At 34.1% G+C, this 23,586-nt stretch overlaps 1 protein-coding gene across 4 annotated transcripts in view; it reads right to left on the bottom strand.

The window, feature by feature from the left end:
- The window catches only part of NBEAL1 (neurobeachin like 1), a 148,011-nt gene that overhangs the window by 74,325 nt on the left and 50,100 nt on the right, over positions 1 to 23,586 (bottom strand). For 3 of the 4 annotated variants that reach the window (XM_058549638.1, XM_058549641.1, XM_058549639.1), the window contains exons 10-19: positions 23,212 to 23,318; positions 16,530 to 16,616; positions 14,376 to 14,459; positions 12,585 to 12,683; positions 11,916 to 12,496; positions 11,060 to 11,192; positions 9,428 to 9,547; positions 8,070 to 8,373; positions 5,739 to 5,824; positions 2,203 to 2,292 (exon numbers count right to left, since the gene is read on the bottom strand). In XM_058549638.1, coding sequence (XP_058405621.1) covers positions 2,203 to 2,292; positions 5,739 to 5,824; positions 8,070 to 8,373; positions 9,428 to 9,547; positions 11,060 to 11,192; positions 11,916 to 12,496; positions 12,585 to 12,683; positions 14,376 to 14,459; positions 16,530 to 16,616; positions 23,212 to 23,318 — 1,691 coding nt within the window. The remainder of the gene's footprint in view (positions 1 to 2,202; positions 2,293 to 5,738; positions 5,825 to 8,069; positions 8,374 to 9,427; positions 9,548 to 11,059; positions 11,193 to 11,915; positions 12,497 to 12,584; positions 12,684 to 14,375; positions 14,460 to 16,529; positions 16,617 to 23,211; positions 23,319 to 23,586) is intronic. The other variant, XM_058549640.1, reaches the window with a different exon arrangement.

The following is a 23,586-nucleotide window of genomic DNA, read 5'->3' as shown; positions in this document are numbered from 1 at the left end:
AACAAGAAGGGTGGAGCGTGTGGCTTCAGCCAAAGTTCAAAGTGACTATTTTGGATAGCTTAACAAAATATATTCAATATCCTTTGACAAATCACTAATTTCTCTGGTTCAGTTTCTTCATTTGTAAGATGAGACAATATTAATTCTCACTTTGTAAAGTTGTTACAAGGATTAAATCAGCTAATATATGAAAAGTGCTTAGCCTGGGTGCTACAGAAGGTTAGCGATTATTCACTGCTAAAATGTTCCAAAGTTCCCTGTAGACCTGGCTTAAGTCTGTAAACAACCTTTTCATATTCTTTGCCTATTTTTCATATTGATTTTTAAGAGCTTTGTATAGTAAGTAAATTAGCTTTTTAGTATTTTTTTCCCAGCTGTCATTTCATTTAACTTTTTTTGTCTTTGATTTTTCTGCAGTATAAACATGCAATAGTGTTTTTCCTGATAACTTTTTTTTTTGGTGAGGTAGATTGTCCCTGAGCTAACATCTGTGCCAATCTTGCTCTATTTTGTATATGGTACACTGCCACAGCATGGTGTGATGAGTGGTGTGTAGGTCCGTGCCCGGGATCCGAACCCACGAACCCCGGGCTGCTGAAGTGGAACGTGTGAACTTAACCACCGCACCACAGGGCCGGCCCCAACTTTGTTTCTTTTTGATTTCCACGTAGCTGTAACTCGAGGCAACAAAGACTGCTCTGATTTTTAAGTATCATGAGCGGCACAAATAATCAGCTTTCTTTATGTAAGTAACACATAGAACTAGCCTTGTAAAACCAATCTTATAAGTGACAGCAGAAGTTAACTGAAGAATTGGCAGAGGTCATAAATCTTACTATGTTAACAGACAAGAATAAGTGTTCTTGTCTCAAAGTCAAAGAGAAAAAGCTTTATACCAGATGAATGACATGAGATTAATACTAACTGATGGATTCATTTTTACACAGGCAGAATTATCCTAATGATTTCTGTTCCATTGAAACAATAAGCATATTTGACTGTGCATATCAACATTGACTGACTAGTCAGTGTTGACTGACTGGAAGGTAAAAATTTTTTTGCTGATTTATCAGCAAGTTCCCTCATAAGTTTCATATTTCTTTTGATTTTACTTAGGCTATAGTTTCTATTTAAGATATCTTTTAAGGAAATCCTCCATTGTAGAAATAGGATATCTCTGACTTTCACATTAGCCCAAACAACAGTTACGAATGCAATCACTCAGTCAACAATGTTCTTGCACAACCCTGTGCCAGGACTGCTGAGAAAAGCACGGCCCCTCCTTGGAAGTTCTCAAAGCTACTGAAGAATCAAGCAAGCAGACACTTACTAGTCACCATGACGAGTGAAATGATAATGCTACAGGTACCCAGGACCAGAGCAGTGAACTCCGTCTTGGAAAATAAGCAGAGGACTCTAGACAGAAGCATATGTGCAACTAGACATAAACATGAGGCACATGAAAAAGCCCTATAGGATATGATAGCTAGAGAGGGATGTGTGGAGAGGCAAAGTTCCTCATCTTCAACCTCAGAGAGCCAAGATCTGATTTTGTTTCAAGCTGATGGACAGGAGACTGCAGACAGGGAAAAGTGTAGGATTCAGGAGAAAAGGGAGAATCAATGAAGTCTCTGAGAAGGTCAGGAGGAATTGAAATCTGCTACATAGTTTTAGGGATTAAATATCTTAAAAGTGGAGCAATTAACTAAGGCAGTATATTTTCCTTATGGAAACTGTTAAGATTAGGGCATAGCTTAAAAAGCTAATTAAGTTTCAAGCAAATCAAACAGTCATTCAACTACTTATTTGTTTATACTTTAAACTGTATATCTTCCCTGCAAACATTTTAACCGAGACTTATTATTCATATCAATCTGGTGGTGCTTACAAGATAAACTTCTTGGGGCTGGCCTGGTGGCGCACGTTAAGTACGTGCGCTCCGCCGCAGTGGCCCAGGGTTTGGAGCCCAGGCGCACACCTAGGCACTGCTTGTCAAGCCATGCCGTGATGGCGTCCCATACAAAATGGAGGAAGATGGGCACGGATGTTAGCCCAGGGCCAGTCTTCCTCAGTAAAAAGAGGAGGATTGGCAACAGATGTTATCTCAGGGCTAATCTTCCTCACACACACAAAAAAGATAAACTTCTTTAAAGGATCAGGAAACTTACATAATATGTTGCCTGTCATTTATCATTAACTCACCTTAATGTCCCAGTTCACTACTTTGTTTCCTGTTAACCTTCCATGCAAACTATTAGTAGATAAATCAAGACAGATTGAATTTTTGCAGGCCTAAGAATAAAAGAAAATATGGCAAACAGCACAATGAAGACAAAATATAACTTTAACTATATATGGAACATTTCACTATAATTTCAAAAGGTATATAGTATAGTCAATGATAAGATGCCCACAATATTAAGTTTGGTGTTACTATTCTGAACGCCTCTTAAAGGAATCGGGGACCAGATTCTAAAGCACTCACTCATCAAACACAGGTCACTGCTCTCATCTGACAGAGAAGCTACAGCTAGAACTTATCACTCACCAATCACATAGTTTTTAAAATTTTCTCTTTTAAATTAATATACGCAAATAGATTTTTAACTTTTTAAAAAATTCAGTGTTTTATTCCTATTAGTACTCCCTTGCACAATTTCACAATACACATAAAATGTGTGATTAAATGTGAGATGCAGAAATCACAGAACAGAAAAATAGATCATGATATGAAAATCCAATCACAGGCATAAGACACTATTTTCCCTCATGTTACTGACTGACAATTCTAGTTATATTCAGATTAAGAGCTTAGTCTGCAACTCTAGAAATTGTTAAAGTTATTTGTTAACTTCCATAAAGGCTTATAAAGCAGCTAACTTCACATTCAATCTGTGAATTTGCAGGTAACGAAGCATCCTTGCATCTAATCCCCATTCCAAAGGAAAATAAAGAAACCTACAAATTTTAGCACAGATGATGTGGCCATTGCTTTCCTCTTAAGGCAACTGAGAACAACTACTTTAATAAAACAAATGTAAATTGAGTTTACATGTAACTTCCATGTAAACTACATTAGCCTCAGAGACAGAAATGTGTTTCTCCCCGTTCCCACCTTAGCTTGGGTATCGTCTACCTATGACCTCTCCTGTACAGTAATCTCCTCACGGTATGACTGCCTCCAGTCGCCTATCCCTCTAATCCAACTTCCAAACTGCAGCTTGAGACCTTTTTCTAACTGCAAACCTGATCATATTACTCTTCTGCTTAAAACCCTATCCACTGCCTACCATCTAGCCTGGCGTAGGAGGTTTGCTATGGTCTGCCTCCACTTGCCCTCTAATCTCATCTCCTGCCATCTTCTCCTCCTGCGTAGAGCCCTATCCCCCATATATGCGGAACCCAGTTTTACAGTCTATGCCTTTGTAGGTGCTGCTCACTCTTCCTTGCACAACCCTCTTCAACTTTGCCTTCAAAACACAAATCAAACCACCTTTTCTATGATATTCCAGGCTCCTGGAAGAACCAACCACTCTTCCTCTGTACCTGCACTGTATTTTGTAAACCATTCCAACAGAGAAATACTGCACAGTGGTTAAGGATACACGTTCAACAGGCAGGCCATTCACCAGAATTATGAAGCTAGGCAAGTTACTTTCTTTACCCAGCCTCAGAAAACTAGAGCTTAAAAAAGATACAGATAATATCATACACCCCTCGGAGCTTCTGTGAAGATCAAGCGAAACAATATATGTGAAGCATTTAGCAGAGTGCTTAATATACTGTAAACACTCAATAAATGGTAGCTAAAAAGAAAAATGCTCATAAAGGTATAGTGCACTTATTTTTTTTATATATTTATTTAACTTTAGATTGTAAGCTTCATAAAGCCAGAAACTTTAATTTATTCATTTTTGTATCCTACAAGTTCAGACAATTCTTGGCATAGAGAAGACACTCAAAAATTTTAAACAAATGGATAGTGAAACACCTCCTACAAATGAGTACAAAAATGAAAAACTGTTGACTCTCAAAAAATCCTCTAGAGCAGCTTCTCCCAAACTACCATTTGTTAATAAGTAAGATAAAAACAAAATATGTTCTACATTCAAATAACTGGCAAAAAGCAGGATAAAACTAAAGTAAACTCGTTTCTTTATAGCAGGATTTTTCAAGCACATCATCAGTCTCCAAGAGGGATATCCAGAATGCAACAGTCCCTCAAACTTATTTAACCACAGAACTCTTATATCACTATATAGTACCATTTTCAAGAAATTTTCCTCCAATAAACTGTTTTATTGTATATATTTGTCATATTGGGTTTCTTGAGGAAAAACAATAATAGCCATTTTTTAATATCACAGAATTTTTACTTTCAACAGTAAAAATTCAACCTTAATGTTTTCAAGATCAAAGTGACTCTGAACAAAGAACATAACCATAATGCCAAAAAGACCCAGGGAGCCATCACGTCTAGACACGCCATCGGATACATTAGTGAGATTAAATCCAATTATTTCCTATCTACCTATACTAGTAGTTGTAATGAAAATAAGTATAAGACACAGCCCCGCCAAGAAATAACTTAAATTCTAGTTTGGTAAATAAACATATACCTTGGGAAAAAGTTAGTGTTACAAAACGCAAACAAAAACTTAGAGACTCAAGGGACATTATAACCAACGCAATGCATGAACCTTGAACAGACACAGGATTAAATTTTTAAAAGGCTCAACAAATATTTTTGGGAAAATGTGAATGTGGGTTGTAGAGTACATGAATTATTGATAATTTTCTTAGGTAGGTTAATGATTATATAGAAAAATTTAGAAGGGTCCTGATAGCTATGTCAATCTGCTTTCACAAATGATTTGTGATAGAAAAATGTTGCAAAATGTTAATCATCAGTGAATTTAGGTGACATGTATACAAGACTTCACCTTACATTCTTTCCACTTCTCTCTGGGTTTGAAATTAATCAAAATAAAAAGTTACAGGGAGATATCAACCAATAAGTAAATTTTATTAAGTTAGATATAACAAATAAGTATTTAAAGTAATATACTAGCTGGCTAAACTAGAAAATAAATTCTGTAACGTATAATCTCACACAACAAAGCATCTTCTGGGTCAGTGCAACACTGACTAGAATGAAAGCAATTGCTATTGTTTATGCCACTTCTCCCTTCTCCTCCCAGTTCTACCTTTGATCTTTTTTCCCTTAGCCCTTGCTGACCTCAATGACTTTGACAAGAATGAAAGTAACTCCTTTCCTTGAAGGAAAAAGGACTGGGCATGGTATGCATATAGGTAATTTCTCTTTTCTCCTTCTGAAGTAAACATTTCATTTTTATTGTTTTCTTGCTGACATCACATTTAAAAAATAAACAAAAAATTGTTGAGCTCAATTCTGTTTCATCTCTCCTTCCAAAAGGCAGGAGAATACAAGTTTAAACAGTTGCATTCACTGAAGTTGATTCATTAGTACAAATTCCTACTACAACTATTGCCATTTATATCATAGGGATCACATAATGATAACACTTGAACCCTGAGAGTTGTACCTTAACTTTTTACTGCTTCTCATCTTCCTTTGAAACTTAATGATTTTTTTAATGGTAATTCAAGCCCCACTCTCTCAATTACGCACTGAGATGACAAAAGAAATTTAAAAAAAGAATTTTATTTCACAGCACAGATACAACTAGATGGACAGTCCGTGCATTTACTCTGACCTTTGCAGTGTAGTGAAGAAGGACGTTACCAGGCAGGTCGGCCATGTCAGACTCTGGAAATTTCCAAGGGCTTAAACAGTTTGGACCTGAAAATTATTTATACACACACACACACATATAATTGAATATATATGTCCTCTCCAGCTCTGTGTAATCAGAACAAAATTTAAAGTTAAGCTGTTTCAAGCTACAAACATAACACAGTTAAAACACACTAGCCAAAATGTACTTTATTTTTATATCGCCTCCAATTTGTCCAAAACCCAGAAAAGTTGGGGTGGTAGAGGTGGATCAATCTCCACTACAGAAATGAAATTTTATATAGCATTAAAAAAATAATATCAAATGTAACAAAGTTTATCTATTCATTTATCTAACGTAAGCCAATGCAAATTTATAAGAAAAAATAGCAAAACAGTCAATCAGTAATGTGAATAGATATCACAGAAATGGAATAGCAAATGAGTAGTAAAAAATTCTTGACTTTAATAAAAAAATCAAAGAAATACAAATTAAAACAACATTCCATTTTACATCAAAAATGGAGGAAACAGTATCGACCATTCCATCCTAATGAGGCTGTGGTGAATCTGGTATACTTATGTATTACTGGTACGCACTATCAATTGGTATATCTCTTGTGGAAAGTGATGAGGTAACATGTATTGAGAGCCATAAAAATATTCACACACTTCGAATATTTTTCCTGGGAATTTATCATAAGTAAATCCATCAAAATAAGAAAAAAAAACCAATAAGTACAACAGTTCATCATATTTAACATTTTAAGTTTATAACAATATTAAAAATTATAAACAACCTAAGTAAAATCATACATTACGAATCCAATGAAATATTACACAGCCATTAAAAATGATCATTTTGAACACTATATAATAAATATTATTTCTAAGAGTAGAGTTATAGGTAGGAAAAATTGTAAGAACAAAATCCAAACTATATAACTGTAATGACTACATTAAACAACTTAAAATTATTAACTTGGAATTTATTTAGATTAAAGATCAATTTTAACTACTTTGGTGAGTTTTAAAGTAACGACAAGGTTCCAGTATAAACTCTGAAAGTCTGGACAGTCTCATTCATCTCAAAACTCCCATGTAATCTAAAAAATACATTTTGACAAATAATTAGCTCTTCTGCAGAGTTAATATATATGACTACTTAGAGGCTTAACTCCTGAACACCCTACTAAAATATAGATATAATTTTGAAAGTAGTTATGATCCAATAACAATGTGTACCTTTAAAATCATAGCCAAAAGAAAAAGGAAAAGCCAAAACAAAAATAGCTTATAATTTTATTCAAGGACTCCTAATTCTACTGCCTTAATGAATTCTTCAAGTAGATTAATATATAAATTATAAAAATGACAAATTTTGAAATAAGACTCATATGTTTTTAGAATCAGTCATATGATTTCTTATAAAGACAGGCCTATATTTTGTTTCAATTACTAAAATCTGTCAAAAGTACTAGAAGTATTATGGGTGAATCGTGTACCCCCCAAAATTCATATGTTGAAGCTCTAACTCCCAAGATGACTGTATCTGGAGACGGGGCCTTTAAGGAAGTAATAAGGTTAAATGATGTCATAAGGGTGGGGCTCTAGTCCAATAGGGCCCCCTACATGAAGAGGAAATGACACCAGAGATCTCTCTCTGCACATACACACAGAGGACAGACTGCATGTGAGGGCACAGCAAAGAGGAAGCCATCTAAAAGCCAGGAATAGAAGCCTCACCGAAACCACACCTGACAGAAACCTGATCTTGGAATTCTAGCTTCCAGAATCGTGAGAAAATAAATAGTGTTTAAGTCATCCAGTCTGTGGTATTTTGTTATGGCGGTCCTAACAGACTAATACAGGCAGTATTATGGGTAATACTGGAAATACTTCCCAAAGGTTTGCTTTCCTACCAAAAAGGTATCTTGTACTATAATTAATAATACTGTATAATATACTTGAAAGTTAAGAGAGTAGATCTTAAATGTTATCAACAGACACATAAAAAAAGGTAATTACGTAGGGGGATTGAAGTGTTAACTGATTTTATTACGGTAATCATTTTGCAATATATACATGTATCAAATCATCACACTGTATACCTTAAACTTACATATGTTATATGTCATTACTATCTCAGCAAAGCTGAGGGGGAGAAAAGTATGAGGTGTGGTGGGCTTTTTCTTCCCTTTCAGCTTCAATTAAAACAAATACACTCTTGAGATCAAATATATTCTTCAGAATATATTTAGGCAACAGAAAAAACTAAGTTTAATTAAACAGAATGATCGTATATGCTCACCTGATAAATACAATGCCTTCACCTGAGGAGGCTGTAGTGCTTCATAGAAGATGATGACAGACCCTAGCTGACCCTCCAGAGATGTGGGACATCCCCATTCACTGTCTTGAGTGCCAGCTGATATCAATTTGGTAATCAATTTTGATTTTTCCATTGTTCCTCCCCAGGAGGCTGATGACAGAATTCCACCAAATGATGTCCGGTGAGGGGTAATGGGGGAAGAAAAAGGTGGATCTGGGATTTGGGATGGTGGAGGAGTGGTGGTTCTTTGCCCAGCTGAACCAATGCAGCAAGAAACAAAAGGCTAAAAATTAAGAAACAAACAAACAGTATAAATATACAATTTTAATTAAATCTCTATCCTTACATTTAAAATGAAACAGTACATAAAATTAAGCCAATAAATACACTGACAATAAAACTGAAAGTTAAAAAAAATTTTTTTTTGAGGAAGATTGGCCCTGCTCTAACATCTGTTGCCAATCTTCCTCTTTCTCTTTTTAAAGTTTTATTTTTATAGGATCATTATGTGTGCGCGTGTGTACACCTAAGAAATCAATGTTACCTTCGGGCTATGGGATTTGGACACATTACTTTTATAAACTCACTTTATATCCTTTTGTAAATTTTGAATTTTTAATGGGTGTATATTAAAAAAAATTTTAAAACAACTTGACTATATTCTAAAACAGAGAAAACTACTTTTTCCCCTTAAAATTTATAAACAGAGAATTACATCTCAGTATAATAATGCTAATTACAGGTTATCCTGAAATAGTCATCGAGATGAACAGCAACAAGAAATTACTAGAATCCTAGGACTTGGGAAATAATCTAATCTATTCCATTATCTTCAGAAAAGGCCCTTTCAAAATTATCCAAAAATTCTCAAAGAACTTTTACACTAATGTTCCTTAAGAATCACCTCAGTAAGTAAATTCTATCTCATACCTAATTACAATGTAAAGGTTTAAAGTTTCTTCACTATTGTTTCAGATTCAATGGAGATGGAAGAGAGTCCATCTCTCTAAGTATTCCATATACTTAGGGAGCTTCACTAAACGATCCTTTGCTCTGCTCTATTCAATTTCCTTGGCTTTCCTGTTATAATTCTTTTTTTCTAAGTCTTTAATTACATTTGTTTCTTCCTTGAGTTTTTTTTCTTTATTACACGTTGTCTGACTTCATCTAACAATGACACGCTAACAGAAATACTAACTTACTGTATCTCAGTATATAGAAAACACTAAAATTTATGGGCACATATTTAGAATAAACAGAACCTTCTACAGTCAAGTGAAATTTTTCAAGAGTTCTCAATCAATTGATCCCATAAAGAGTAGGTCAGATGCGCTTACTTCATTCATGGCAGGAAATCTGAGAGGGGCAGAGACCTTCTGCTGTCCATTGTCGTAGATAAAGACAACACTCTGACCAAAAGGCCTTTTCCCAGGCATGTGAACAATGGTTATGTTGTGCTGGTAAAGTAACACATATATTTAAAAGGTGAAAATTACATTAAGTCTTTGGAATGGCAAATGTTTTCAGAGTATTACTCTATAATTAGCGTGTGTGAACAGCAGAACATTAAGCATAACTAAATGCTGATTAAAATGATGTTCTTAAAGTAAATACTTTTTTCTATAGTACTGTAAAAACACGTCTACTCTAGAAAATCTACACACAATTGTAACATGGTATCTTTTCTGCATCTTCCAAGTCTATGAATTATTCTTTAGAATCAATTTTTGTAATGAGAAGCATTTTGTATCTTAAGAAATATATAAAGAGAGAAAGAGAATTAAGAGAGTAAATCCTATGAATTCTCATCACAAGGAGAAAGTTGTTTCCCTTTCTTCTTTCTATTGTATCTATATGAAAAGATGGATGTTAGCTGAGCCTACGGTGGTAACCATTTCACAATATATGTAAATCAGACCATCAGGCCCCACACACCTTCGACTTATACAGTGATGTCTGTCAATTATTTTTCAATAAAACTGGAAAAAAATTTAGTTCAGAAATGGTTACAGATAACTTCATATCTAAGCATTAACCAATTAAAATTATATTCCTAGGTGTACTAACTTATTTAGCATACAAAGTATTACCGAGTATTTTGCAGCCATAATATGATTTTAAAAAATAGTCAATGGTTGTCTTGTTGACTATAAGAATGAGTCTCCCTAAATTTATTACTAAGAATTAATTCAGGAAAATCTGGATACTCATTTTCTTTAATAGGTGTGGTGTGGTGGCATTGTAATTTACTATGTTATTTTATTTTTGATATATGTATCAACTTAAATTTTTTCTCTCCCTTGATATTCTTCCCATACTTTTTTTCTCTTTTCATTATACTCTTTGAGTAAAGTGTACACTACACACAGACTAGGAGAAGAAATATCTGTACTTCATGAATCAAAGATTACTATTGAAGTCTATAATAAATGTTGAGCTCTCTATTTCACTAATTCATCTACAACTAAATCATTCAGAGGAATTTTTGGAGTGCAGACATGATTGACCGATGTCTCTTCTATAACCAATCTTCCTCTCTACCTCTTTTTACTTCCTTTTCTCTCATTTATTTGACAATTGTGTTTAATGACTATCACGTAACAGGTCCTTTAAAATCATCTTGGCACTAAAACATGATTAAAAAAAAGCAACAGAAATGCATTGTTTTTAACAATTATGGTCTCACTTTAAATTGAAATTCATAATCACATTTGATTCTAGAAAACTTGAAAGAAATCATAATATTTCATTTTAGCTTTCTAGCAGAAAAATGACTACTGCTGAATTTACAATGATGACAATAAATGGTATTAAGCTCCTTATAGATGAACTTTAGCATGAATAGAACTTTAAAGTGAAAATTAATCGACTCTCAAAAAGCACATGCCAACACCTGATGTACAGGCACCAAATGTGTGTTTTTTAAAGGAAAGAACCAAGAAGTTAAATACGATGCCCCAAAGCCTTACCCAGAGGGAATCACAGAAACTGTGGTCAGGAAGCGTAACTGTTGCATATTCTCTTTTCGTGCACACTGCCACAACCAGTGTACCTGAATGGGTAATAAAAGCTTCAAAACCCATTCCACTTGCTGTAAAAAAGCTAACAAAAATATATATTATCAGAACTTTTGAAGTCAGTTGTTCAGTTTTATCATCACTGAAGCACACAAAACCATAACGTCATCATGAATATCTTTATCAGACATGCTGTGGCTCACGTTCTACTGCCACACATCAGTCCAACCTTGCTTCAAAGATGGTTTGTAAATCTTTTTTGGGCATAAGAGTTTAGTAAATTATAAATGGTAGCCTTATAAGTGGAATTCCATTAGCCAACTACAGTAAAACTATAAACTTACAAATCTTCAAAATTCTTCCAAATAAGATTCAGACTGCATGAATAAAGGTCTTAAAAATCACAAGGCATATTAAAAATTATTAGTTACTAAAGTAACTAAGTTTGAATGTACATATACATAGGTTTTCTGATCCTTCCTATAAATATATAGCACCTTCAATGGAACAGAGAGATCACAATTCATTTTCAAGCTTATTATTCCTTTTTTCTCCACTTGCACCATATTTTTAAGACGAAACTTTGTTTCCAAACTAGCCACAGAACGTAACTAGCAAAATATTTGAGATATATACAATTATTATTACAAAAGCAGTTATAACTCAACTGTGTAGACCCTAAGGATGAAGAGGCTTCAGATAAACTGTTGTACATTTAAAAACTAGGTGCTTGGAAAAGGTTTTTCCTGTTTAAGAATCACAGCATATATTGTTATGACAGTATTGATTTATATTCCATAACTTGTACCTGTATAATTGTTTTCTTTTTCCTCCTTTGTTAGCACTGCCAGGAGTCAACTGATCCTGATCTAAGCAAAACCAAGCATTGAAAGAAAAGGCAGACCCTGGCCATTTCTGTATAGAAGGCACAGAAATTCCTGCCATACTATGGGACAAATTAAAATACTGCAGTGCACTCTCCAGACTTTGTTTTCGGGCCATTGTCAGGATTGCTCGAGTTACAGGAGTGGTATAGGGGTGAATACACTCAGATTCATCCACTCTCAGCAATCTCAGCAGTCGACGGATTTCTTCTGAGCTCACTGACTGACTCCCCAAGGAACCATGGAGTACAATCAAGTTCTCAGCACAAGTTCGGTGCAGGGAAGAATGGGAATCAAGGGTTTCAATGATTCGAATTCCCATGTTTGCATTGACACAAGTGGTTCGACTCTGCCTATTAATACAACATATTCTTTTCAGCCAATCAGAGATGAAGATTTGCAGGTCATGGGATTCTAGCTCTGGAAGCCACTGGATAAGAAGCAAGAGAGGTTGGACATTACTAATGCCCAAAATCCCAACTGAAGTGTGGTCACCCTCTACAGCCTGTAAAGCAATATGAGAGACAAAAGGTTAGTTACCATCTTCGATATGGAAATAACGCAACTTCTTTAAATAAAGCTAAAAACCTCACCATATTCATAAGTTCTTTAAGTAGTTCCACTGCTGGCTGACCCAGGGATTTTAATACTTCAAACATATGTGTATAACCAATTCTTTCTTTAAATACTTCCTAAAGGAGAGGAAATCAATATATCAAAGCACATTTTCAAAGAAGGAATTTGTTGGAATATTCAAAATGTTTTATAATACCCATTTAAGTTAACTAACTTAATATTAAAAAGATTACGAATTCAATATTTCTGTTTTCTTAAGTCACCTGTCTTCATCTTAAAATAAATTCCATATAGAGTACAATGTTACAATAATCCACGAAAAGGTAAAATAAATGAAATTAGCAAAAATTGTGTTATAAAACTATTATATTACTTGTAGATTAGGGCACACGACATTTCCTTTACTTTCTTCACTTGATTTGTAATTAGTACAGTATTACGTGAAGTCAAAACAAAAATAGATAAAAAATGAGGAGACTTTGGGAATAACAGGAGTCAGACAATAGCCTCAAAGGACTAGATTAAACAGTAGTGGCCAGAAGAAAACTGGGTACAGTTCTGTCTCTGCTCTTTGTATCTAAATGGTCTGAATTATCTGGAGCATCAAGTTCATTTTAGTAAGCTCTAAGTCACATGTATTTTTTAACTAGTGGGCACCCAAAGCCATAAAGTAAAAAATAAAGACAATCAAAAAACTTAGCAATTCTAAATTGGTCCAGTAAATTAGGCAGAAATATATACACTAATTATAAAATCAAAAGATGTAAACAAAACGAGTAAGATTGGTTGTCTCTGGGGAGGGGAACTAGTTGACTATGGGCCAAGGGCAGGAGGAAAATCTTTTATCAAATAGCATTTTTTAATAACCTTTTGAACTTTAAACCATGCAAGGTATCATACAGTAAAAAATATATATATATTTTAAAAAGATGTGAACATCATTTCAGGTTTGAATTTCATAATATGATACAGGTAATCTGCTATACTCATAAACCAATTACTTAGAACTTAAAACGATTTTTTCCTTACGGAAACTATTATAAATGGAGATCAGATTCCCAAGCGAGCCTTTAAAAGTTGTAAAGGGCTATTCAGGAGGAATCAAACCATGAGTTACATATAGCAACATTTATAGGGCAAAAGTAACAAAAACCAATGGAAAGTAAGGAATACAACTGAAGGCATGGCTTAGGGAACAGGAGTAATTCATTCATTTCTGGTACTTTCTTAGAAAGATGAGGCATGAAATATACTAGAGGTGGTGGATAAGAAGGTAAAATGGCAATAATAATAATAGACACTGACATTCATTAAGCATTTACCATGTGCCTGGCACTATGCTTACCACTTCGCACAGATGATCTCACTAATCCCTGAAACCACTCCATGAGAGAACTACTAGCACAAAATGAGCATAAGGGGACGGCGAGACAGAGTCAGTGGTAGTGAATGAGAAGGGAAAGAAAATCCTGAGGGTTAGTGACTACAAAGAAGCAGAATTTCCATGGCTATCTGGAAAAGCAAGTCCCAAACTGGTAGGGCTATTCACAAGTGAAAAATGTTCATATTCTAGGCAGTCATAAACTGACCAAACAGTGAAAGAGTGATTATTTTATTAACGAAGAAAAACTATAATATAAAGTTTAGTTCTTTACTCCTATACTAAGATGAGATATTTTGTGAACTATTTCATTTCAGGCATGAAATCACTATGTATTACATATTTTCATATATTACTCTGGGAATTTATATAGTGAAAACTGGTATATCTAAGACAACATTTTAGAGCCTGGGGACACATGCTTCACCTTAGCAGCTGGAGATTTGTTCATTACTGCCGTCAAAGCCTGAATGGTTGATACAGCCAAACAATCCAATCGTCCCTGAAACACCTACCGGAGGGAAAAAAAAGTAAGAAATTAACAAATGTGTTCAAGATTTGAATTCAGTTAGGAAACCTTTGTTCTGAAAACCTGAAAAAATAATTACTTAACCTGCAATACATTCCTCTTCCAATGAAATGGATTTCTTAAACACTATAACCTGCAAGAAAAGATACCTACTTGACAGAAAATAAGCCACATGTCAAGAAGGATAAGGCTACATTCACTCATTACATTAAAATGTTTTGAAGAAAAAAAAAAAAAACAAGGTTAATACATGCTTTTTAAAAATAATGGACAATCCTAAGAGGAAGGGAGGGAGGTCTATCATCTCTATTATGTTTTAATTTCCTTAAAAAATACACTTACTTGAACTTCCTAGGTTTAAATTTAATTAGTATGTATAATAAGATGTCTAAAATAGTCTTGTCTACTTAGTTTCCAAGACCTGTGTTATAACTGAAATGGTATGTGCATACACCAATCAATCCCTCTTGCAAACAATAAAGGTATACTTATTTTTACATAAAATGCAGAATTTGAGGCAGAATAGAAAATGAAATATGCATCTATAAGCACTGCCATGTTTGTGAGAAGGCAACTTTTAATGCCAAAAGTTGTACGAAAAAATAAAAAGCAGCTCCATTCTGTCTATTTCTGTTCAAGCTTCATCATAAAGAAGAGACGTGTTAAATTTCAGGGCAGTGAATTTACAGGAAAAAAACCCAAAAACTATAACCCCAACAATATTGGAAAACTGAGCATGGCTGCTGTATCATCAGGCTTAGTCCACCGCGAAAGCGCGGCACAAGGACTAGGAAGCTGGGAAAGCGGGCAGTCCTGAAAATCTGCCCGGGGTCCACTGCTGTGACTTGAAACCGGCCACTCCACAACGAGGATTTTCCTCACCCCCTCCCACTAGAAAAAAGGAGTAAACAGGGACTGATTAGATCTCTGTTGTTTTAAGCTACACTCGACCACTTTCAGGCAAGTTATCTAAGCTGGTAACTTGGTTTTTGTTGCTGTTGTTTGTTTATTAAACATTATTACATAAAACAAACATATTACATATGTAATAAAAATAGTATGAATTAAGCATTCTGCATTCAGAATTGCATAACAAATAAGATCTTTCCTAGACTTTATCCAAAAGAACAAGGCATCACAGTACCTACAACTAGGAATATGAACATAAAGCTCTAAGAAGACTATTGTAACTATCTTATTAATCTGTATAAGAAGGCCTTAAGAGAGACTGACACTTAGAAAGAAATCTAAAATGGTACTTTGCAATTGATATTTCACATCCAGAATAGAAAATAATAGATTAGCGTGTCTCTTTTTATACCACAGCTCTATATACAAACCTGGACATCAAGATAATGTTAATAAAAGACATCATGTAAGCTCTCTCACAAACATTTTGGGAAAGAAAACTAACAAAGCAATTTTTATAGGTAGTTTTTTCCAAACTAAATTACCTAACGTATTGTGAAAAGCAACATAAATTGCATATTTCTGCCTTATACCCACATACAGTTGAATTTTTAGAAAAGAAAAAAGTTAAGTTTTATACTAAATTAAGACTCAAAGAGTTTGGCATCTTCTTCCCTTCCTCCAAGATTTAGGTTGTCCATTGAATTATAATCACTACTTGTCAACAAGAAGCAAAGAATCAAGATATCAAAACTGATCATACATATTCACAAACAAAGCCCTAAGGTCCCACTACACCACAATCCTCAGAAAAAGAAGCCCCACAATATGAAGTCACCACCAGGTGGACAGCATTGATATTGGGATCCCATTCCTGTACTTTGCATCTCCTCAAACTAAAAAGAACACACACAGTTCTGGAATATCGTTGATCGTTTATATCAACCACCAAGATTTCAATATATTTGTCTTTTAGATGAAAGCAATTTTTATTTTTAATTTTTAACAATTTTCAAACATAATGAAGATTAGAATTAAATAGTGTTGTGTGTGTTAAGACATGGGAAGAAGAGTACAGGAACAGTTGCCCCCATTGACTGATTCTGGACTTCAGCTGAAACAAGATGCAGGCTTTGTAGATACCTGGTCCTCACTCCTTTCTGTCAGTAATTTGTTGGCAAGGTCTTTCTCGCTCTTGTCTGCCACCTTATTGTTAGCATTTAAAAACAGCTGTTCAAAATAGAGACAAGAATAACGGAGAAAGAATATTAAATTGTTACCTATAAGCAGAAATGAAGCTTAAATGGATTTCCATGTCTCTTGAAAATAAATCCAAGAATTCACTTGTGAAGTATACCACTTTTAAACTGACAACCAACTACTCACTTTCTGGATTACAAACTAACATTAGTTCATATACTATATAATTAATTATTATTTATTTCTCTCTTGGAACTCAGTTACTAAAATAATAAACAGCAATAATTAAATTAGTTAATATTCCTAAATTCTTAAAGAATCAGCAGAGAATGACTCACAGAAAAGAAGGAAATGTGCTATTGAGACAGACTAAAGATACTGCAGTAAATAATGTGCCGTAAGCGTTCTGTAGCCAAGTATGTTTGTGAAATGCTATTAAACTAACTTTAATAAGAGTTCTTTCTGGAAATACTTCTCAGAGTCTCAAATATGCTGATGTGTACTTTGACAAGGGAGGTCAGCGTGCAGTATTTCCCAAATTTACCTGACCACACATTTTGTTAAAAATTCTATAACGCTATTCTCCAAAAGTATCAAGAGTTGAGCATAATTTATATTAGCTTATATACTAGAAAGGGGGTTAGGATTATCTGATACATATAGGGACTACCCTCTTCCCTCTTCTGAAAGAAAGAAAGGAATCAAATATTTAAGTGTAAGTATATAAAACGCAGCGTCCCAAAAGATCTCAGTCGCAGTTTGGGCAAAGAGAAAAATAATTCAAATAAGAGTGAAAAGAGAAAGTTATGTTATAAAGGGATTTACCACGAGCATTCTAAGAAGGAAGCTCTTCTTAGGAAGTTCTATCATTTCAGAAACGAGAAAACAAAAGTCCAGTAATGTGCCGAAATAATGCAATATAAAGTGGATAAATGTATAGTATGATATGGAATGCATACATAAGAACATATGTAAAGCTTAACCTAAAAATAGATTTGTGTATACTATACAGGCTTTGGAATCAGAAACTTAGATTTGAATCTTGATTCCACGGCTTATTAGCTGTCTGGTCTTAAGGAAAACCACTTAACTTCTCCGAGCTCGTTTCTCAAAAACGAAAAGAATAATATCTCATGAAATAGGTGTGCAGATTAAATGAGATAATCCATGCTAGGTTATTAGCATAGTATCTATGCTAATAGATACTATTAGCACATAACAAGGGTTTAATAAATGAAAGCCAGTATTATCATTATCAGCACAGATTTTAAAAATTGTAATATTCCACATTATCTAGGTGCAGGCACACCGGAATGCTCAGAAGTGATGAAAGCAAAAATGAGTCAAGTCTTTCCAGAAAGCAGTCCGTGTCAAGAATTTTAAGAAAAGTTCTTACTGTTTAAATCAATAATTGCATTTCTAGAAATCTACCCTAAGAAACAGTCAAAAACTCACACCAAGATTTTAGAATAGAGATACTCACTTCAGCTTTATTTACAATAGCAAAAAATCAGAAACCACCCAAATATCCAACAATAGTAGAACAGTTAAATAAATTATGGTTCATCCATTGGTTGAAAGAGAAGTCCTCAAACTTCCTGGTCTCAGGACCCCTTAACACTCCTAAAAATTACTGAGAACCCCAAAAAACTTTTATTTATGTGGGTAACATCTATCAATATTTACCATATCAGAAATTAAACTCAAGATATTTAAATTTATTCATTCAAAAAAATAACTAAACCCATTACATGTTGACCTAAATTACATATTTTTATGAAAAATAACTATATTTTCCAAAATATACCTTAGTGAGGATGGTACTGCTTTTACATTTTTGCAAATCTCCTTAAATGTCTGACTGAAGAGACAGATGAACTCTCATATCCGCTTTTGCATTCAGACTGTCATGATAATGTTGTTATGGTTAAAGTTTATGAAGAATATCTAGTCTCAAACAGAGATATTGTTAAGATTAGACTTTGCAGACTCCCTAAAATGATCTTTGGACTCCATACTTTGAGAACTGCTGGGTTGAAATATTTGTAGTCATTAATTTTTCAAAACAATGTTTTGAAAAATATGTGATAGCATATGGGAAGACCTCCCCGCCCCCGATAAAACACGTTTAAAAGCAGGATAAAGGGCTAGCCCCGTGGCTTAGCGGTTAAGTGCGCGCGCTCCGCTGCTGGCGGCCTGGGTTCGGATCCCGGGCGCGCACCGACGCGCCGCTTCTCCGGCCATGCTAAGGCCGCGTCCCACATACAGCAAGTAGAAGGATGTGCAGCTATGACATACAACTATCTACTGGGGCTTTGGGGAGAAAAAATAAATATAATCTTAAAAAAAAAAAAAAAAAAGCAGGATAAAATATTCAGTAGTATCCAATTTTGTAAAGGAAAATATATCCACATTAAAATTAAAAATACATATTCAAATATTGTTATGTGTATTTCACTATACTTTTAAAATTTAAATATTATATATATACACTTTGTAAAAAGATTAAAAATATTTTTAATACTTTTTCCCTCCAAAATCTCTATTTTGAGTGTCTATTGCTCAGAATTCTCAGAATTTAAATAAAAATCTATTTAAAAAAAAATGAAAAGAAACTGCTCAAGGTCACTAAGGCAATGGTATGAATCCAGGCAGGTGTGACTCCCAAAGTCAGGCTTTTAACTACAGCATTCTACCCATCCACTCCCAACACTCTCTTCCATAAAGCATCCCTCAAGCTGCTCCTTTTGTCAATTCTCATTCCTACTAAGACTGTCTGGATGATAAATTTTTGTTGCAGTTGGTTTTAAGGGGCAGATGTGAAGAAGAAAGGGAAAAAAGTAAAGAAAACAAATAAGATAAACAAGACCACAATATAAAGAGCTTTCCAGAACCTTATGACTTAAGTCTTCAAATGGAACCTTACATAATTACAATATGCTGCAATGCCTATACTTTCAAAACAATGATTTTAACTCCAAAGCAGAGTGCTAAAGCCAACGTGATGGTTTTGAATCCTTCTCTTTGCTACTAGAAATTTGCTGTAGTTTCTTCTCATTAATTCAAATTTCTTGGACAGCTTTCCAAAGAAATTTTTACATTAATTCAAAGCATATCCCCCTTTCAAAATGCGATATAGAAAAACAAAATAACTCTTAAATGTTTAAGGTTCATCATACCTATCACAAAAGTTCAACGTATGATTCTATGGAATCATATTTTAAGTACTTTACAGTATGATGAAACTCATTTTGACAAGCCCAGAGATCTTTACACAAATACTTAAGGAAATTAATGCATACTTAAACTGGTTGGTGAATCTCACACAAAAAGAAAGCAAAGAAACTGCAGCAGTCAGCCTAAAGTTTTTCCATGTAATTCATAAATCGTTTACGGCACTTTAAGCTTTAGTTGACAATGTTTCCAATGGGTCTACTTAAACGATAATTGTCTTGATTCTGTATTACTATGTAAAATAGAATAAATGATTCATTCCTTACTTACAAAAAACAATTTAAACAGAAATCAATCATAGACATTTGTAGCATCCTGTAATACATGTGAGAAGTTAAGTTTCCACAAGATTCTAAACATTTTTACATATTAGGGAATCATATCACCTATCTCCATCAAATATATCTGTCTATCAATAAAACTGGTAATTCTCCTATATTTAATGCACAGAAATTGTTTTTCTACTGACTAAACAGTGATCTTAAGCACCAGTTATACAGTTACAAAACTACATATAACAATGAACCATGAACTCAGGTCAGAATATCTGGGTAAGAAATTCTACCTCCATCATATATCAGTGTTAACCCTGGGCTAAAGATTTAATCTCCTAGGACATAGTTCTTCATTTGTATAATAAAAGAGTTGGGCAGTTTATTGCAAAGGTTTCTCCTTGTTTTTAAGAGTGAATTTGTTTGCTGATGAATCTACAGTGATTCTGACCAGAATATTTTAGAAATAAAGACCACTGACAGCAGGGAAGCCCTGGGTCCCAAAGCACGGCTTTCTGCTCTGAAATGGGTTCTTCTCTAGCATTTCCTGTTTCAAAACAAAATGTGATAAGTGGTATCAAATAATTAAATTTTAGGGGCCGGACCTGTGGTCTGATGGTTAAGTTCTGCACGCTCTGCTTCGGCAGCCCGGGTTTGCAAGTGTAGATCCTTGGCGTGGACCTACACCACTTGTCAGCCATGCTGTGGCGGCGACCCACATACAAAATAGAGGAAGACTGGCACAGATGTTTGTTCAGTGCTAATCCTCCTCAAGCAAAAACAGGAAGATTGGCAACAGATTTTAGCTCAGGGCCAAGATTCCATATACCCAAAAAATTAAATTTTAAAACACTATGACTATCAGCAAGTTTCTAGATCTAAATTATAAACTTTGGCCTGTACCATAGTAGAAAGAGCAAATACAGTTCACCATCATGACAGCTATGCCAAACAGCTTTGTATTTTTCAAAAAGATACTGCTGACCTGATATGACAGAGATTTTTATTATATCTGAGTTTCCTATTTTGAAGAAAAAGTACATACTAGTATATTTTAGTAGGAACTACATTTTATTCTAGTGATTTGCCCTTCTACAATGTGCGGCTGACAGCTTCTCTACTTGTACCAGATTTTGTCTTCATCACTGAAGTTGCCTTTATAACTGATGAAGCCACACTGCTTTTTTACAACAAACAACAGCTTTTATAAACATTTCTCTTATGCTGCTTTCATCTCCCTAGGATTTCTTTCCCAAGTATGATTTTTAAAAGGTAGAGGGAGGTATTTTAACTTTCCAGTGTTAATTTTGTACTTTCATTGACTTCATAAATATTCGTCACTATTTACTTCATCAATATATTCTTTACTATTTTACTATAAGTTAAGTAACATGGTGACACAAATGTTTTCAGGGATATCCCTCCTAAGAGCGTGGAAAAATTCAAGGAGCTGATATTAAAATTCTTATTCTGGAAAATTCTCACAGAATCAGAATGAACCCCTAGTATTTTTCAGCAGGGAGTCCATGAAAAGAATATCTCAAATAGAAAGATAAAAGTTCTTTGAAATAGTTTATTATTATTATTATTATTTTCAAAGGCTTCTCAAGAAGCTCTCTAAAAACTTTCTGATACCATCTTGAAATTTATGGAATTATGACATCATAATCAGAGATATTAGTTATTACGTACTTACACACAAATCTGCCCTAAGTGTAAATTAGTGAAAAGTAATAAGCAAATTGGCAGTATATAACAAGAACCTTAACAGTATTTCTATTTTTCTACTTCTCTACATTTTCCAATTAATTATAAGTTGTTTTTATACAATGTTCCTTAATTTAACAAAACACAAAAGTTTATGCCCTTTCACTTAGTAATTCTACTAGAAATAGAATTTTATTTTATGAAACCTGAAAGAGTTATGTAAGAGCAAAAAAAATGCAAACAAAATAAGTATCTACCAATAAGGAACAGTTAAGTAAATTACCATACATCCACTTAATAATATTAGGTAGACATTAAAATCATAATAGAGGAAAATACTAATTAAATAATCTTCAATGAAACAAAATTATATGCATCAAATGCTCACATCAAATTTTAACAAATAAATACCAAAAAAAAGACCCTAAAACTCAACAACAAAAAATCCAATTAAAAAATGCACAAAGGACTTGAACAGACATTTCTCCAAAGATGATATACAAATGGCCGATAAGTATGTGAAAAGATGCTCTGTGTCACTAATCATTAGAGAGAGAAGGCAAATCAAAACCACAAAGAGACACCACTCACACCCATTATGATGGCTATTATCAAAAAGAAGAAAATAAGTTTTGATGAGCATGTGGAGAAACTGTAACCTTTGTGCACTGTTGGTGGGAATATAAAATGGTGCAGCCACCATGGAAAACAGTAAAGTGGTTGTCAAAAAATTAAAAATGTAATTACTATATGATCCAGCAACCCCACTTCTGGATATATACCCAAAAGAATTGAAAGCAAGGTCTCAAAGAAATATTTTTATTCTCATGTTCATAGCAGCATTATCCACAATAGCCAAAAGGTAGAATCAACACAAGGGTCCATCAGGTCCATCAACAGATGAATGGATAAACAAAATGTGGTATATACATACAATGGAATATTATTCAGCCTTAAAAAGGAAATTCTGCAATATTCTACAACATGGATGAATCTTGAGGACATTACGCTAAATGAAATAAGCAGTCACAAAAAGACAAATACTGCATGATTCCACCTAACATGAAGTACTTACAGTAGTCAAAATCATAGAGACAGAAAGCAGAATGGTGATTGTCAGTGGCTGAGGGGAGAGGAGAATGCGGAATTGTTTAATGGGTATACAATTTCAATTTTATAAGATGAAAAGAGTTATGGGGTATAGACTATGGTGATGGTTGCACAACAATGTGAATGTATTTAATTCTACTGAACTGTACCGTTAAAAATGGTTAGGATGCTAAATTTTATGTTATGCGTATTTTACCAAAAAAAAAAAATTTTTACTAATAATAATATGCTGAAATTTGGATCAAAACATAAACAAAAATAGCTTCTTAAAGCCAAAAACAATAATAATAATAGAAAAATACCTTGCAGTTCTGTAGCAGTCGTATGAGATGTTCAAAGCAGTTACTGTTGAGAAAAATGGCCTGAAGAACAGGCCTATCTGTGCAGTCTAACATGGCTGTGATAGTATCTAGGAAAACAAAAACAAAATTGTCCATTTATAAAGTGGAAAATTTGGGAACACAGAAACATTTACTCTAACCATATTTGTAATTTAGACTTTTCAGCTGACAAACAGGTGGTAAATTAATTAGGAAATAATAGGGATGGAGAGTAGAAAGCAAAATCTGTACTTACTACTTGATAAGAAAAGTGAACGTGTGAGGAAGATCAGCCCTGAGCTAACATCTATTGCCAATCCTCCTCCCTTTTTTTTTTTCCCCCAAAGCCCCAGTAGA

Source organism: Diceros bicornis, chromosome 10, assembly GCF_020826845.1.
Source record: "Diceros bicornis minor isolate mBicDic1 chromosome 10, mDicBic1.mat.cur, whole genome shotgun sequence".
Lineage (NCBI taxonomy): Eukaryota > Metazoa > Chordata > Mammalia > Perissodactyla > Rhinocerotidae > Diceros > Diceros bicornis.
Note: the sequence above shows the minus strand (reverse complement) of the source record. Positions and strands in the feature narration are given on the sequence as shown.